The sequence below is a fragment of the Pipistrellus hanaki genome (assembly GCF_964339955.1).
Source record: "Pipistrellus hanaki genome assembly, chromosome: 21".
Classification (NCBI taxonomy): Eukaryota; Metazoa; Chordata; class Mammalia; order Chiroptera; family Vespertilionidae; genus Pipistrellus; species Pipistrellus hanaki.
The window spans coordinates 6,458,739-6,472,966 of record NC_140523.1 but is presented as its reverse complement, the minus strand read 5'-3'; the positions used below and the strand labels follow the sequence as shown (position 1 = coordinate 6,472,966).

The following is a 14,228-nucleotide window of genomic DNA, read 5'->3' as shown; positions in this document are numbered from 1 at the left end:
TGTGCCTCCCGCCAGGCACGATGACCTGAAGGAGATGCTGGACAGCAACAAGGACTCCCTCAAGCTGGAGGCCATGAAGAGGATCGTGGCGGTAAGGGTGGCGGGGGGTGGGGGGGGAGGGGGAGAGAACAAAAGGGGGTCTTCCTTGGGGAAGGGGCCTGGGGTCAAAGAGCATGTCCATCTCCGGACCATCTTCGTTTAAGTGCTGGCCCCCTCCCTCTTCCTCCTCCTCCTCCTCCTCCTCCTGCTGCTCCTGCTCCTCCTCCTTCTCTTTTCCACCTCTTCCTTCTCCTCTTCCTCCTCCTCCTCCTCCTCCTCCACCTCTTTCTTCTCCTCTTCCTACTCTTTCTCCTCCTCCTCCTCCTCCTCCTCCTCCACCTTCTTTTCCACCTCTTCCTTCTCCTCCTCCACCTCTTCCTTCTCCTCCTCTACCTCCTCCTCCTCCTCCTCCTCCTTCTCTCCCTTTTCCTCCTCCTCTTCCTTCTCCTCCTCCACCTCCTCCTCCTCCTCTTTCTTCTTCTCCTCCTTTTCCACCTCCTCCTCCTTCTCTCCCTTTTCCTCCTCCTCTTCCTTTTCCTCCTCCTCCTTCTCCACCTCTTCCACTCTTCCTTCTCCTCTTCCTCCTCCTCCTCTTCCTCCTCCTCCTCCTCCTCCTCCTCTTCCACCTCTTCCTTCTCCTCTTTCTCCTCCTCCTCTTCTTCCTCCTCCTTCTCCTCCTCCTCCTCCTCCTTCTCCTCCTCCTCCTCCTCCTCCTCCTCCTCCTCCTCCTCCTCCTCCATCTCCTCCTCCTCCTCCTGACCTTGACCTCCCCATCCAGATGATCGCCCGGGGGAAGAACGCCTCAGACCTGTTTCCCGCGGTGGTGAAGAACGTGGCCTGTAAGAACATCGAGGTGAGCGCTCCCCAACACGAGGGCTCCTGCTGGTCTGGGGTGAGGGAGGCGGCCCTCCAGCCCCCCGGGGGGGCCTGCCCTGCTCAGAAATGTCCCTGGTCCCGTCCACAAGCCTCTGAACTAGATGTGGGCCAGAGGGAAGGTGGGTGGGCAGCACCCCAGGGATGCTCTTCCCCACGGGGGGATCTGTCCCCGAGGACCGCAGCCCGCCGGGGTGAGGACATCCCCGGGGTAGGGGGCCAGTCCCCGCTGGAAACTCACCCCCCACCCCCCAGGTGAAGAAGCTGGTGTACGTGTACCTGGTGCGTTACGCCGAGGAGCAGCAAGATCTGGCCCTGCTGTCCATCTCCACCTTCCAGCGCGGCCTCAAGGTCAGTGCCTGGGTGTGCGTGCTTCCATGGGGCGGGGCCCCGATGGTGCTGCGTTGGAGGAGAGGTTTGTTGGGGAGAGGCATGGAAGGAACAGACTCTTAGAAGGGAGAGCAGCTTGCATTTGCTGGGAGCGGCCTCTGCATGAGCACAAGGGAACTGAGGAACAGGGGCCGTGTAGGAGGATAGGTGGCCTCTGCATAAACACAAGGGAACTTGTGTTTCAGAATCAGTGGACCAAATCTCTCATGTTTAGCAATAGCATTCTGAGACAGATCCTAGGGGGGGCCTTATTTTCGGGGGGACGCCTTACAATTCACTCAGAAGGAAATGGAGTCACAAGAAATTCACCAGGAAATTCAGGAATTGGATTGTTATGATGATGTTCCAGAAGATGATGCCATGATTGTCATAGGAACAGGGGCTGTGTAGGAACATAGGTGACCTCTGCATGAGCACAAGGGAACTGAGGAACAGGGGCCGTGTACCGTGTTTCCCCGAAAATAAGACATCCTCCGAAAATAAGACCTACTTACAGGTTTCCTTCTGAGTGAAATATAAGGCACCCCCCCCCCGAAAATAAGGCGCCCCCCCCCCCCCCAGGCTCTGTCTCAGAATGCTATTGCTAAACACGAGAGATTTGGTCCACTGATTCTGAAAGAAATAAAGTCACAAGAAATTCACCAGGAAATTCAGGAATTGGATTGTTAGGATGATGTTCCAGAAGATGATGCCATGATTGTCATTGAATCAATGAGTAAGTTCTTGATGCTGTAGGATTCACAGTGTGTCTGGTTTGTGTTGACAACTACCATACTACCGTACCGTATACAGGCAATACATTTCCTTTATTTTCATTTAACAATAAATGTGTGTACCGTATTCTTCATGGAAAAATAAGGCATCCTCTGAAAATAAGACCTAGCACATCTTTGGGAGCAAAAATTAATACAAGACACTGTCTTATTTTCGGGGAAACACAGGGTAGGAACGTTAGGTGCTCCGAGAGTTCTCCCCTCTTCCTAAAAACGAAGCAGCCCAGTGCCACCCCCGCGTAGATGTCCGATTTGTGCAGCCGGGGCCAAGAGTCCATGCCTTCAAGCAGTGCCCCCGCCCTCCCACCCGGGTACCCAACCCTGGCACACCCTCCAGGGTCAGAACGGGGCAAGGAAGCCAAAGCTGGGGGTAGCCAGGGGCAGCGCAAGGTCCTCGGGGGCGGCCTCTCACGGCGCTGCCCCGCCCCCCCCCCCCCCCCCCCCCCCGCCCTCAGGACCCCAACCAGCTGATCCGCGCCAGCGCCCTCCGCGTCCTCTCCAGCATCCGGGTGCCCATCATCGTGCCCATCATGATGCTGGCCATCAAGGAGGCCGCCTCGGACATGTCGCCCTACGTGCGGAAAACGGCCGCCCACGCCATCCCCAAGCTCTACAGGTGTGCCCCCGCCCCGCCCCCACTCCGGGGGGGGGGGGGGGGCGTCCCCAAGTCCCCAGCCCACCCCACCCCTGGCCTGTCCCAGGTCTTGCATGCTGCTTTGCTTTTATTTAAAATGTATTTTTTTAAAAAAAGAATTAGAACTTTTCTACATTTATTTATTTATTTATTTATTTTTAATATATTTTATTGATTTTGTACAGAGAGGAAGGGAGAGAGAGATAGAGTTAGAAACATCGATGGGAGAGAGTCATCGATCAGCTGCCTCTTACACACCCCCTACTGGGGATATGCCCGCAACCAAGGTATTGTACATGCCCTTGACGGGAATCGAACCCGGGACCCTTCAGTCCCCAAGCCGACGCTCTATTCACTGAGCCAAACCGGTTTCGGCTTAAATGTATTTTTTTATTTTTAAATTGATTTCAGAGATGAAGGGAGAAGGAGAAATAGAAACATCAGTGGGATAAGAGAGAATCATGGATCGGCTGCCTCCTGCACGCCCCCCACTGGGGATGCATGTGTCCCCAAGGGGATCGAACTGTGACCTCCTGGTTCATAGGTCCACGCGCAACCACTGAGCCATGCCGGTCAGACATACCCTCCTTTTTAAAAAAAAAAAATATATATATATATATATATATTTTATTGGTATTTTACAGAGAGGAAGAGAGAGGGATAGAAAGCTAGAAACATCATTGAGAGAGAAACATTGACCAGCTGCCTCCTGCACACCCCCCACTGGGGATGTGCCCGCAACCAAGGTACATGCCCTTGACCGGAATCGAACCTGGGACCCTTGAGTCCGCAGGCCGACGCTCTATCCACTGAGCCAAACCGGTCCTTTTTTTTTTTTTTTTTTTTTTTACTCTTCAGCTGGTTTAAGACAGTATGGGGCCCTAGCCCGTTTGGCTCAGTCTGCCTGTGGACTGAAGGGTCCCAGCTTCGATTCAGGTCAAGGGCAGATGCCCAGGTTGCAGGCCCTGTGTTGGGAACTGACAGAGATGGGGGACCATGGAGCACGCTCATACCAGGGTTGGGGTGAGGGAGGTGAGCACAGCCTGGGCGGACGCTGGGAAGGATGGAGAAGGGAGGGGCAGCTGGCAAGGATGGAGGAGGCAGGGGCAGCTGGGAAGGATGGAGAAGGCAGGGGCAGCTGGCAAGGATGGAGGAGGCAGGGGCAGCTGGGAAGGATGGAGAAGGGCGGGGCAGGGCCCTCTCACCACTTCCTCCCGCAGTTTGGATTCCGACCAGAAGGACCAGCTGATCGAGGTCATCGAGAAGCTCCTGGCCGACAAGACCACAGTGCGTCCAGGGGTGCACAGGCTGGCTGGGCGGCGGGAAGGAGCCTGACAGGAGGCCCTTCGGCCCTCCCTCCCTCCCCATGACCCTCTCGCTCCTCCTTGTCTGCTCCCCAGCTGGTGGCGGGCAGCGTGGTGATGGCCTTCGAGGAGGTGTGCCCGGAGCGCATCGACCTGATCCACAAGAACTACCGGAAGCTCTGCAACCTGCTCATCGACGTGGAGGAGTGGGGCCAGGTGGTCATCATCAGCATGCTCACCCGCTACGCGCGCACGCAGTTCCTGAGCCCCACGCAGAACGTGAGTGCCCGCCCCATCCCCCCAACCCCACCCACGCCCGTTGCCTGCCCCCCTTCCACTCCCCCGTCCTCCCTGCAGGAATCCCTGCTGGAGGAGAACCCCGAGAAAGCCTTCTATGGCTCTGAGGAGGACGAGGCCAAGGGCGCAGGGTCCGAGGAGGCGGCCACCGCGGCGCTGCCCGCCCGGAAGCCCTATGTCATGGACCCCGACCACCGGCTGCTGCTGCGCAACACGAAGCCGCTGCTGCAGAGCCGCAGCGCCGCCGTGGTCATGGCCGTGGCGCAGCTCTACTTCCACCTGGCGCCCAAGGCCGAGGTGGGCGTCATCGCCAAGGCGCTGGTGCGCCTGCTGCGCAGCCACAGGTGCGGCCCTGGCCCCGCCCACACCGGCCATGGCCCCTCCCACACCGGCCATGGCCAAGCCCACACCAGCCCTGGCCCCTGCCCACATTCCTCCCCCTGGCCCCGCCCATACCAACCCTGGCCACGCCCATACAGGTTCTGCCCCACCCACATTCCTCTCCCTGGCCACGCCCACCCCAGCCAAGGCCACTCCCGCCCTGGGCCCGCCCACATTCCTCTTCCTGGCCCCGCCCACACCCGCCATGGTTCCGCCCACTACCTGGCCACGCCCACACTGGCCCTGGTTCAGTCCAACTGGCCCTGGCCCCGCCCACTCTCCTGGCCACCCCTGCCCTGGACCATCTCATTTCTGGGCCATGAGCCCCATCATAACCTCCTACCTGCCCACACTGGCCCATCTCCTCTTTACTGGTGCCCTGGCCACACCGGTCCCCTCCTCCTTCCTACACAAGGTCCACTTTCCTTCCCTGCCCCTTACCCCAGCGAGGGCCCCGCTTAACCTCTGACCCTCCTCCGCAGTGAGGTGCAGTACGTGGTGCTCCAGAACGTGGCCACCATGTCCATCAAGCGCCGGGTGAGCAAGTAACCAAGGACTGCCCTCCCCGTCCCTCCCCTGTCCAGTCCAAGGGTGGCTTCCGTGGCACCATGAGCTCATGGCGCCAGGGCCTCTGGGGAAAAGCAGGCTGGGAGAGGGCTTTGGCAGTGCGGCGTGGGGGAGGGGAGACCCCAAATGCAGGATCCTGGGGGCCACTTAGGAAGGAAAGCCCATGAAGAAAGACCGGTCAGATCCAGAGGGAGGAGGGGGAAACTGAGGAGTGAGGGGCAAGGGGGACCAGAGAGAGGCTGAGGGGGACTGACTCCCTGGCTGCCTCTCCCATGCCAGGGTATGTTCGAGCCCTACCTGAAGAGCTTCTACATCCGGTCCACCGACCCCACCCAGATCAAGATCCTGAAGGTGAGTGACGTACCGAAGTGGGTGTGGCCTCTCTGGCCATGCCCCCCCCCCCCATAGACCCACTCAGGTATCCACCGTGGCCCCCTGGGCGCCTGCCTATGTCGGGGGGATGGGGAAGGGAACTGACCTTTGCCTTGACCTGTTCTATACCTGCCCGTTTTTTTTTTGTTTGTTTTCAAAATATATTTTATTGCTTTTTTACAGAGAGGAAGGGAGAGAGATAGAGAGCTAGAAACGTCGATGAGAGAGAAACATCAACCAGCTGCCTCTTGCACACCCCCTACCGGGGATGTGCCCTCAACCAAGGCACACACGCCCCTGACTGGAACTGAACACGGGACCCTTCAATCTGCTGGCCAACGCTCCATCCACTGAGCCAAAGCAGCCAGGGCTTTATGTTTTCTTTATTAATATTATTTTTTAAAAATATATTTTATTGAATTTTATACAGAGAGGAAGGGAGAGAGATAGAGAGTTAGAAACATCAATGAGAGAGAGTCATCGATTAGCTGCCTCTTGCACACCCCCTACTGGGGATGTGCCCGCAACCAAGGTACATGCCCTTGACCGGAATTGAACCCGGGGCCCTTCAGTCCCCAAGCCAACACTCTATCCATTGAGCCAAACCGGTCCCGGCTCTTTATTAATATTATTATTATTATTTCAATCCTTACCTGAGGATATTTTTTTCCATTGATTTTTAGAGAGAGTGGAAGAGAGAGGGGAAAAACAGAGAGAAACATCAACGTGAGAGAAACACATCCATTGGTTGCCTCCTGCACACACCCTGACCAGGGCCCGGGCCGGGGAGGAGCCTGCAACCAAAGTACAAGCCCTTGACCAGAATCACACCCGGGACCCTTTGGTCCCCAGGCCGACGCTCTATCCACTGAACCACACCGGCTAGGGCAGGCTTTCCGTTTTCAATGGAGGGGGCGAGGTGACATGCTCAGGCTGTCAGTGCATCTGTCAGGGACTCCGTTTAAGAGGCAAAAAAGGTTCTCATGCAGTGATGACAGGATTTTTTTAAAAAATATATTTTATTGATTTTGTACAGAGAAGAAGGGAGAGAGAGAGTTAGAAACATCGATGAGAGAGAGTCATCAATCAGCTGCCTCTTGCACACCCCCTACTGGGGATATGCCCGCAACCAAGGTACATGCCCTTGACCGGAATCGAACCCGGGACCTTTCAGTCCCCAAGCCGATGCTCTGTGTCCTTTGAGCCAAACCGGTTTCGGCGAGGACAGGCTTCTGACCCGTCAGCTCCCTGGCCAGTCTCAGGATGCCGGGGGCTGCCCGAGGAGGGTTTGCTGGTGGGTAGGAGGTGTCTGGTGTGACAGCACAGGACCTGCCCGCTCTCTGCCTTTCCTGCAGCTGGAAGTGCTGACCAACCTGGCCAACGAGACCAACATCCCCACGGTCCTGCGGGAATTCCAGGTACGGGCTGGGGCCCGTCCCATCCAGGGGCCCCCCGGTGAGCGGCCCGCAGCTCCCGTGCAGTGCGAGTCGCCCTGTGGGGCCGACCGTCTGTCTCTTAAGGGGCCCGAGTGGAGAAACGGTGGTTACGTATCTTAGGTTCTTTCCCGATGAGACCAGGGAATCCCTGGGCAGCTGGTGAGGGTGCCACTTCCCCTCCCGGAATTGAGTCTCCGGCGCGAGGAGTCACTGAACGAGGGGCGACAGGGCCCCTGAGGGGTCACCCCGTCGCCGATGTCCCGCAGACCTACATCCGCAGCATGGACAAGGACTTCGTGGCGGCCACGATCCAGGCCATCGGACGCTGCGCCACCAACATCGGCCGGGTCCGCGACACCTGCCTCAACGGCCTGGTGCAGCTGCTGTCCAACCGCGACGGTCAGTGCTCCGTCCGGGCGTCTGGCGTTTATGACCGGCGGGTGTGTCTGCCCGCAGGTCCCGCGGCCCCCCGTGGGTATCCATCCACCTGTCTGTCCAGGCACCAGGTGTGCCCGTCCGTCTGTCCGCCTCGCTCCAGGTGTCCCTGCGTCTCTCAGGGCCCCCGGAGGAGTGCAGGGGGGGAGGAGAAGAGAGCCGGGGTCTGGGGCGCTGCAGGGTCTGTCCACCTGTCCATCCGGCTCTCCCGTCCCGCAGAGCTGGTGGTGGCGGAGTCGGTGGTCGTCATTAAGAAGCTGCTGCAGATGCAGCCGGCGCAGCACGGGGAGATCATCAAGCACCTGGCGAAGCTCACGGACAACATCCAGGTGCGGGCGGCAGTGACGCCGCGTCCCCTCCGCTCCCCACCTTACCCACCCCTGCGTCCTTCCCTGATCCTAAGCCCCTAGAATTCACAAAATCAGCCTCCAGTCCTCCCACACTGGCTCTAATAGGTCTTTCTTTCTTTCTTTCTTTTTTTTAAAAATATATTTTATTGATTTTTTACAGAGAGGAAGGGAGAGAGATAGAGAGCTAGAAACGTCGATGAGAGAGAAACATCGACCAGCTGCCTCTTGCACACCCCCTACCGGGGATGTGCCCGCAACCAATGTACATGCCCTTGACCGGAATCGAACCTGGACCTTTCAGTCTGCAGACTGACGCTCTACCACTGAGCCAAACCGGCTTCGGCCTTTCTTTCTTTCTTTCTTTCTTTCTTTCTTTCTTTCTTTCTTTCTTTCTTTCTTTCTTTCTTTCTTCCTTCCTTCCTTCCTTCCTTCCTTCCTTCCTTCCTTCCTTCCTTCCTTCCTTCCTTCCTCTCTTTCTCCCCCCTCCTTTTCTTTCTTTCTTTCTTTCTTTCCTTCTTTCTTTCTCCCTCTCTCTCTCTCTCTCTCTCTCTCTCTCTCTCTCTCTCTCTCTCTCTCTCTCTCTCTCTCTCTCTCTCCCCCGCCCCCCGGAGGGGAAAGCTGGGGTCATGTGACTCTGACCTTGCTGCCCAAGATTCACCTTCCCCTTGGGGATCCCTCACTGAGCACCCCTTTCGTGTTTTCTCCAGCCCTCTCGCCAGGGGTGGCTGATTGACAGGTCCTGTGTTTTCCTGGCAAGTCGAAACTTTGAAACAAGGTGTCCTGGAGATTCAGGAAGAGTGACACAGAGCAAAAGCATTGAGGACATAACGGATCCAGGAAATCAGTCTTTAAAACCTGGACTGACATTAGGGCTTGAAGAAGCCAGTGAGCCTGACCAGTATGGTTCAGTGTATAGAGCATCATCCTGAGGACTGAAGGGTCCCAGGTTCAATTCCCAGTCAGGGCACATGCCCGGCTTTCGGGCTCGATCCCCAGTGTGGGGCGTGTAGGAGGCAGCTGATCCGTGATTCTCACTCATCATTGATGTTTCTATCTCTCTCCCTCTTTCCCTTCCTCTCTGAAATCAATAAAAATGTATTTTAAAAAGAAAAGAAGCCAGTGGAACCCCAGGGAAGAAGGGCTATGCTGCCCAGGAAACGCCCACCTTTTAAAAAATATATATAATTTTATTGATTTCAGAGAAGGGAGAGGGAGACAGAAACAACAGTGATGAGAGAGTCATTTGATTGGCTGTCTCCTGCACACCCCACCCTGGGGATCGAGCCACAACCCAGGCATGTGCCCTTGACCGGGAATTGAACCGCAACCTCCCAAGGTGTATGCTTAGCCACTGAGCTACATCAATCGGACTGCCCACCTTTTATTTTATTATTTTATTTTATTTATTTTATTTTATTTATTTTATTTTATTATTTATTTTATTTTATTATTTTATTTTATTTTATTTATTTCATTTCATTTCATTTATTTTATTTTATTTTATTTTATTTTATTTTATTTTATTTATTTTATTTTATTTTATTTATTTTATTTATATTATTATTTAATTTTATTAATTTAATTATTTTATTTTATTTATTTTATTTATTTTATTTATTTTATTATTTTATTTTATTAATTTAATTTAATTTAATTTTATTATTTTATTTTATTTTATTTATTTTATTTTATTATTTTATTTTATTATTTTATTTTATTTTATATTTTATTTTATTTTATTTTATTTTATTTTATTTTATTTTATTTTATTTTATTGATTTTCCACAGAGAGGAAAGGAGAGGGAGAGAGAGCTAGAAATGTCGATGAGAGAGAAACATCAACCAGCTGCCCCCGGCACGCCCCCTACTGGGGATGTGCTCACAACCAACGTACATGCCTTTGACGGGAATCGAACCTGAGACCTTTCAGTCCGCAGGCCAACGCTCTGAGCCAAACCGGTTTCGGCTAGGCTGCCCACCTTTTAATACCTCTCCCGCTGCCCCCACTCTCGTTTCTGGAGGAGCCCATCGCACAGCGGCCGGTGCAGATGGGAGGACCGTGTTACCCTGGCAAGGCTCTGTGCCTGCCCCCGCGCCGTGTTTCCCCGAGGGCCCGACGCGTCTCCCTCCGCCGCCGCAGGTGCCCATGGCCCGCGCCAGCATCCTGTGGCTCATCGGCGAGTACTGCGAGCACGTCCCCAAGATCGCCCCCGACGTCCTCCGGAAGATGGCCAAGTCCTTCACGGCCGAGGAGGACATCGTCAAGCTGCAGGTCATCAACCTGGCGGCCAAGCTCTACCTGACCAACTCGAAGCAGGTACAGGTCGAGGGGTGCCCCTCGGCGCTCGGTCCCCAGAACCCGCCCCGCAGTGCTCTGTGTGGCCTCCCCAGATGGGCGTGAACTCAACCCGCACCCCCTCCCCCCCTTTTTTTTTGTTAATTCTCACCCGAGGTGTACAGAGAGGAAGGGAGAGAGAGATAGAGAGTCAGAAACATCGATGAGAGAAAGTCATCGATCAGCTGCCTCCTGCACACCCCCCACTGGGGATGTGCCCCCAACCAAGGTACATGCCCTTGACCGGAATCAAACCCGGGACCTTTCAGTCCCCAAGCCGAAGCTCTATCCATTGAGCCAAACCGGTTTCGGCTCTCATCGATGTTTCTAACTCTCTATCCCTCTCCCTTCCTCGCTGTAAAAATAATAAATAAAATATATATTTAAAAAAAAAAAAAAAAAGTTGGGGTCAAGAGTCAGGGAGGTGAGGGGACACAAAGGCTGCAGGAAGGACCGGGACGGAGGGAGGGGGAGGCAGCGGCCTAAGAGGGAGGGCAGCCCCGTGCAGAGGTGTCGTTCAGAGCCTGGCCCGGGACCTCCCGTGTCCCCCCCACTCTCTGACGGGTGCCGACCCTCTCTCGCCCCCCCCAGACCAAGCTGCTGACCCAGTACGTGCTGAGCCTGGCCAAGTACGACCAGAACTACGACATCCGGGACCGCGCCCGCTTCACCCGGCAGCTCATCGTGCCCTCCGAGCAGGGCGGGGCCCTCAGCCGCCATGCCAAGAAGCTCTTCCTGGCGCCCAAGCCGGCTCCCGTCCTGGAGTCATCCTTCAAAGGTGGGAGCCGACGAGGGGACCCCCCATCTGAGGGAAGGGGCAGATGGGAAAAATCTCCTCTCACACCCCTCCGGGCCCTGACCCAGCCAGGCCAGCCTCTCGTTCCTGGTCGCTGGGCTCATCCCCTACGGTGCCTCCATGTGGAGCTTGGCAGTACTGAGCACCCAGTACTGAGTACCAAGCACCTAGCCCCTACTGCCCCCCCGGAAGAGACGAGACTCCCCATTCCCACCATCCAGGGCCAGACCCGAGCAGACAGGCCAGCAGCGCCCGGGGGCCTGCACCCTCCTCTGCCCCCGCCTGCCTCCACCCCTCAGCCAGACCACCTTCCCTCTAGCGTGTGGGCCTGATGGTCGGGGTGGAAGAGCGATTAAGGGGCATATCTATCCGAAACCGGTTTGGCTCAGTGGACAGAGTGTCGGCCTGTGAACTGAGAGGTCCCAGGTTCGATTCCGGACAAGGGCATGTACCTTGGTTGCTGGTACATCCCCAATAGGGGGTGTGCAGGAGTGCAGCTGATCGATGTTTCTAGCTCTCTCTCTCTCTCTCCCTTCCTCTCTGTAAAAAAAAATCAATAAAATATATTTAAAAAAAATGGGCCAAGACCGGTTTGGCTCAATGGATAGAGCGTCAGCTTGGGGACTCAAGGGTCCCGGGTTCGATTCCGGTCAAGGGCATGTACCTTGGTTGCGGGCATATCCCCAGTAGGGGGTGTGCAAGAGGCAGCTGATCGATGACTCTCTCTCATCGATGTTTCTAACTCTATCTCTCTCCCTTCCTCTTTGTACAAAATCAATAAAATATGTTTTTTTAAAAAAGGGGGTGGGGGCGCACATCCACCCTTTCATCTCCCCAGCTAGGGCACCTCCCCCCAATCCAGGATCCACACCAGCCCCTAGGAAAAAACTCCCAGGCTGACCTCTCACCCTGTCCCCCAGACCGCGACCACTTCCAGCTGGGCTCGCTGTCCCACCTGCTCAATGCCAAGGCCACGGGCTACCAGGAGCTCCCGGACTGGCCCGAGGAGGCCCCGGACCCCTCCGTGCGCAACGTGGAGGTGAGCAGGGGGGTGGGGGTTGGGTCGCGCAGGTGGAGGGACAGACGATGATGGCGGCAGGGAGCCTGGTGTCTCGGGTGCGGGCCACGCCCTCCTGACACCCTCCCCGCACGCATGCACGCACGCAGGAAGAAGATCTCTCCCTTATTGAGACCCACGTGGGCCTGCTGGGCGAATACACTGAGGTCCCCACGCCCGTGTGCCGTGTGCCCTCTGCTCGGCCTGCAGTGCTCTGTCCCGCCTCCCCACCTCCCTCCCCGCGTGCCTTCCCTTCCCTCCCCCCCTCTCTCTCCCCCTCAGTTTGTCAGCCCTGTTTCCCCAAACATAAGACAGTGTCTTATATTAATTTTTGCTCCCAAAGATGCGCCAGGTCTTATTTTCAGGGGATGTCTTATTTTTCCATGAAGAAGGATACGGTACACACATTTATTGTTAAATGAAAATAAAGGAAATTTATTACCTGTATACGGTACGGTAGTTGTCAACACAAACCAGACAAACTGTGAATCCTACAGCATCAAGAATGTACTCATTTATTCAATGACAATCATGGCATCATCTTCTGGAACATCATCCTAACAATCCAATTCCTGAATTTCCTGGTGAATTTCTTGTGACTCCATTTCTTTCAGAATCAGTGGACCAAATCTCTCATGGTTAGCCTAGGGGGGGCCTTATTTTTTTGGGGGGATATGCCTTCTATTTCACTCAGAAGGAAACCTGTAAGTAGGTCTTATTTTCGGAGGATGTCTTATTTTCGGGGAAACACGGTAGCTCCTCCGGGGACAGGACCAGGGCCCCGGAAGAGGTGGGGTGAAGGATCAGGAGGCTCTGTGCTTTCATGCCCACCCCCCCAGCCACAGTTTAATAACTCTCTTACCCGCCACCCCTCCCTCCGCCCCCCATCTCCAGGTACCTGAGTGGACCAAGAGCTCAAACCGGGAGAAGAGGAAGGAGAAGGAGAAACCCTTCTACTCGGACTCAGAGGGCGAGTCGGGCCCCACGGAGTCCGCAGACAGCGGTGAGGAGATGGAGAGCCGGGCCCCATGCTGCTGCCAGCACGCGTGCTGCCTGAAGCCCGTGTGTGTGTGAGTGTGTGTGTGTGTGTGTGTATGTGTGTGTGTGTGAGTGTGTGTGACCTGGTTGTGTATCCAAGGGGGTGTGCACCTACCTGATTGCACGTCCCAGGTGTGTGTGTGTGTGTGTGTGTGTGTGTGACCTGGTTGTGTATCCAAGGGGGTGTGCACCTGCCTGTGTGTTTACTCACCTGCGGGATTGCAGGTCCCAGGTGTGTGTGTGACCTGGTTGTGTATCCAAGGGGGTGTGCACCTGCCTGTGTGTTTACTCACCTGCGGGATTGCAGGTCCCAGGTGTGTGTGTGTGTGTGTGTGTGTGTGTGTGTGTGAGAGAGAGACCTGGTTGTGTATCCAAGGGGGTGTGCACCTGCCTGTGTGTTTACTCACCTGCGGGATTGCAGGTCCCAGGTGTGTGTGTGTGTGTGTGTGTGTGTGTGTGTGAGAGAGACCTGGTTGTGTATCCAAGGGGGTGTGCACCTGCCTGTGTGTTTACTCACCTGCGGGATTGCAGGTCCCAGGTGTGTGTGTGTGTGTGTGTGTGTGTGACCTGGTTGTGTATCCAAGGGGGTGTGCACCTGCCTGTGTGTTTACTCACCTGCGGGATTACAGGTCCCGGGTGTGTGTGTGTGTGTGTGTGTGTGTGTGTGACCTGGTTGTGTATCCAAGGGGGTGTGCACCTACCTGATTGCACGTCCCAGGTGTGTGTGTGTGTGTGTGTGTGTGTGACCTGGTTGTGTATCCAAGGGGGTGTGCACCTGCCTGTGTGTTTACTCACCTGCGGGATTGCAGGTCCCAGGTGTGTGTGTGTGTGTGTGTGTGTGTGTGTGACCTGGTTGTGTATCCAAGGGGGTGTGCACCTGCCTGTGTGTTTACTCACCTGCGGGATTGCAGGTCCCGGGTGTGTGTGTGTGTGTGTGTGTGACCTGGTTGTGTATCCAAGGGGGTGTGCACCTGCCTGTGTGTTTACTCACCTGCGGGATTACAGGTCCCGGGTGTGTGTGTGTGCAGGTCTCTGTCCATGCGGGTCCAGCGGTGTCCCCGTTGGTCTGGGTGGCACCAGGTCGGGGGAGGATTGCAGTGTCAGAGCTGAGTCTGAAGCCGCGAGCCAGGGCACCTGCTGGGGACTGGGAG

General features: G+C 55.6%; 1 protein-coding gene across 3 annotated transcripts in view; it reads left to right on the top strand.

The window, feature by feature from the left end:
• Positions 1-14,228, top strand: part of AP3B2 (adaptor related protein complex 3 subunit beta 2) — a 36,273-nt gene that overhangs the window by 16,617 nt on the left and 5,428 nt on the right. For all 3 annotated transcript variants that reach the window (XM_084869055.1, XM_084869054.1, XM_084869053.1), the window contains 16 exons: positions 16-91; positions 818-892; positions 1,168-1,263; positions 2,531-2,691; positions 3,930-3,996; positions 4,110-4,292; positions 4,371-4,654; positions 5,174-5,228; positions 5,538-5,609; positions 6,986-7,048; positions 7,333-7,465; positions 7,721-7,830; positions 9,992-10,168; positions 10,778-10,964; positions 11,903-12,021; positions 12,934-13,042. In XM_084869055.1, the coding sequence (XP_084725181.1) occupies positions 35-91; positions 818-892; positions 1,168-1,263; positions 2,531-2,691; positions 3,930-3,996; positions 4,110-4,292; positions 4,371-4,654; positions 5,174-5,228; positions 5,538-5,609; positions 6,986-7,048; positions 7,333-7,465; positions 7,721-7,830; positions 9,992-10,168; positions 10,778-10,964; positions 11,903-12,021; positions 12,934-13,042 (1,948 nt within the window). In that variant the 5' untranslated portion in view covers positions 16-34. The remainder of the gene's footprint in view (positions 1-15; positions 92-817; positions 893-1,167; positions 1,264-2,530; positions 2,692-3,929; positions 3,997-4,109; positions 4,293-4,370; positions 4,655-5,173; positions 5,229-5,537; positions 5,610-6,985; positions 7,049-7,332; positions 7,466-7,720; positions 7,831-9,991; positions 10,169-10,777; positions 10,965-11,902; positions 12,022-12,933; positions 13,043-14,228) is intronic.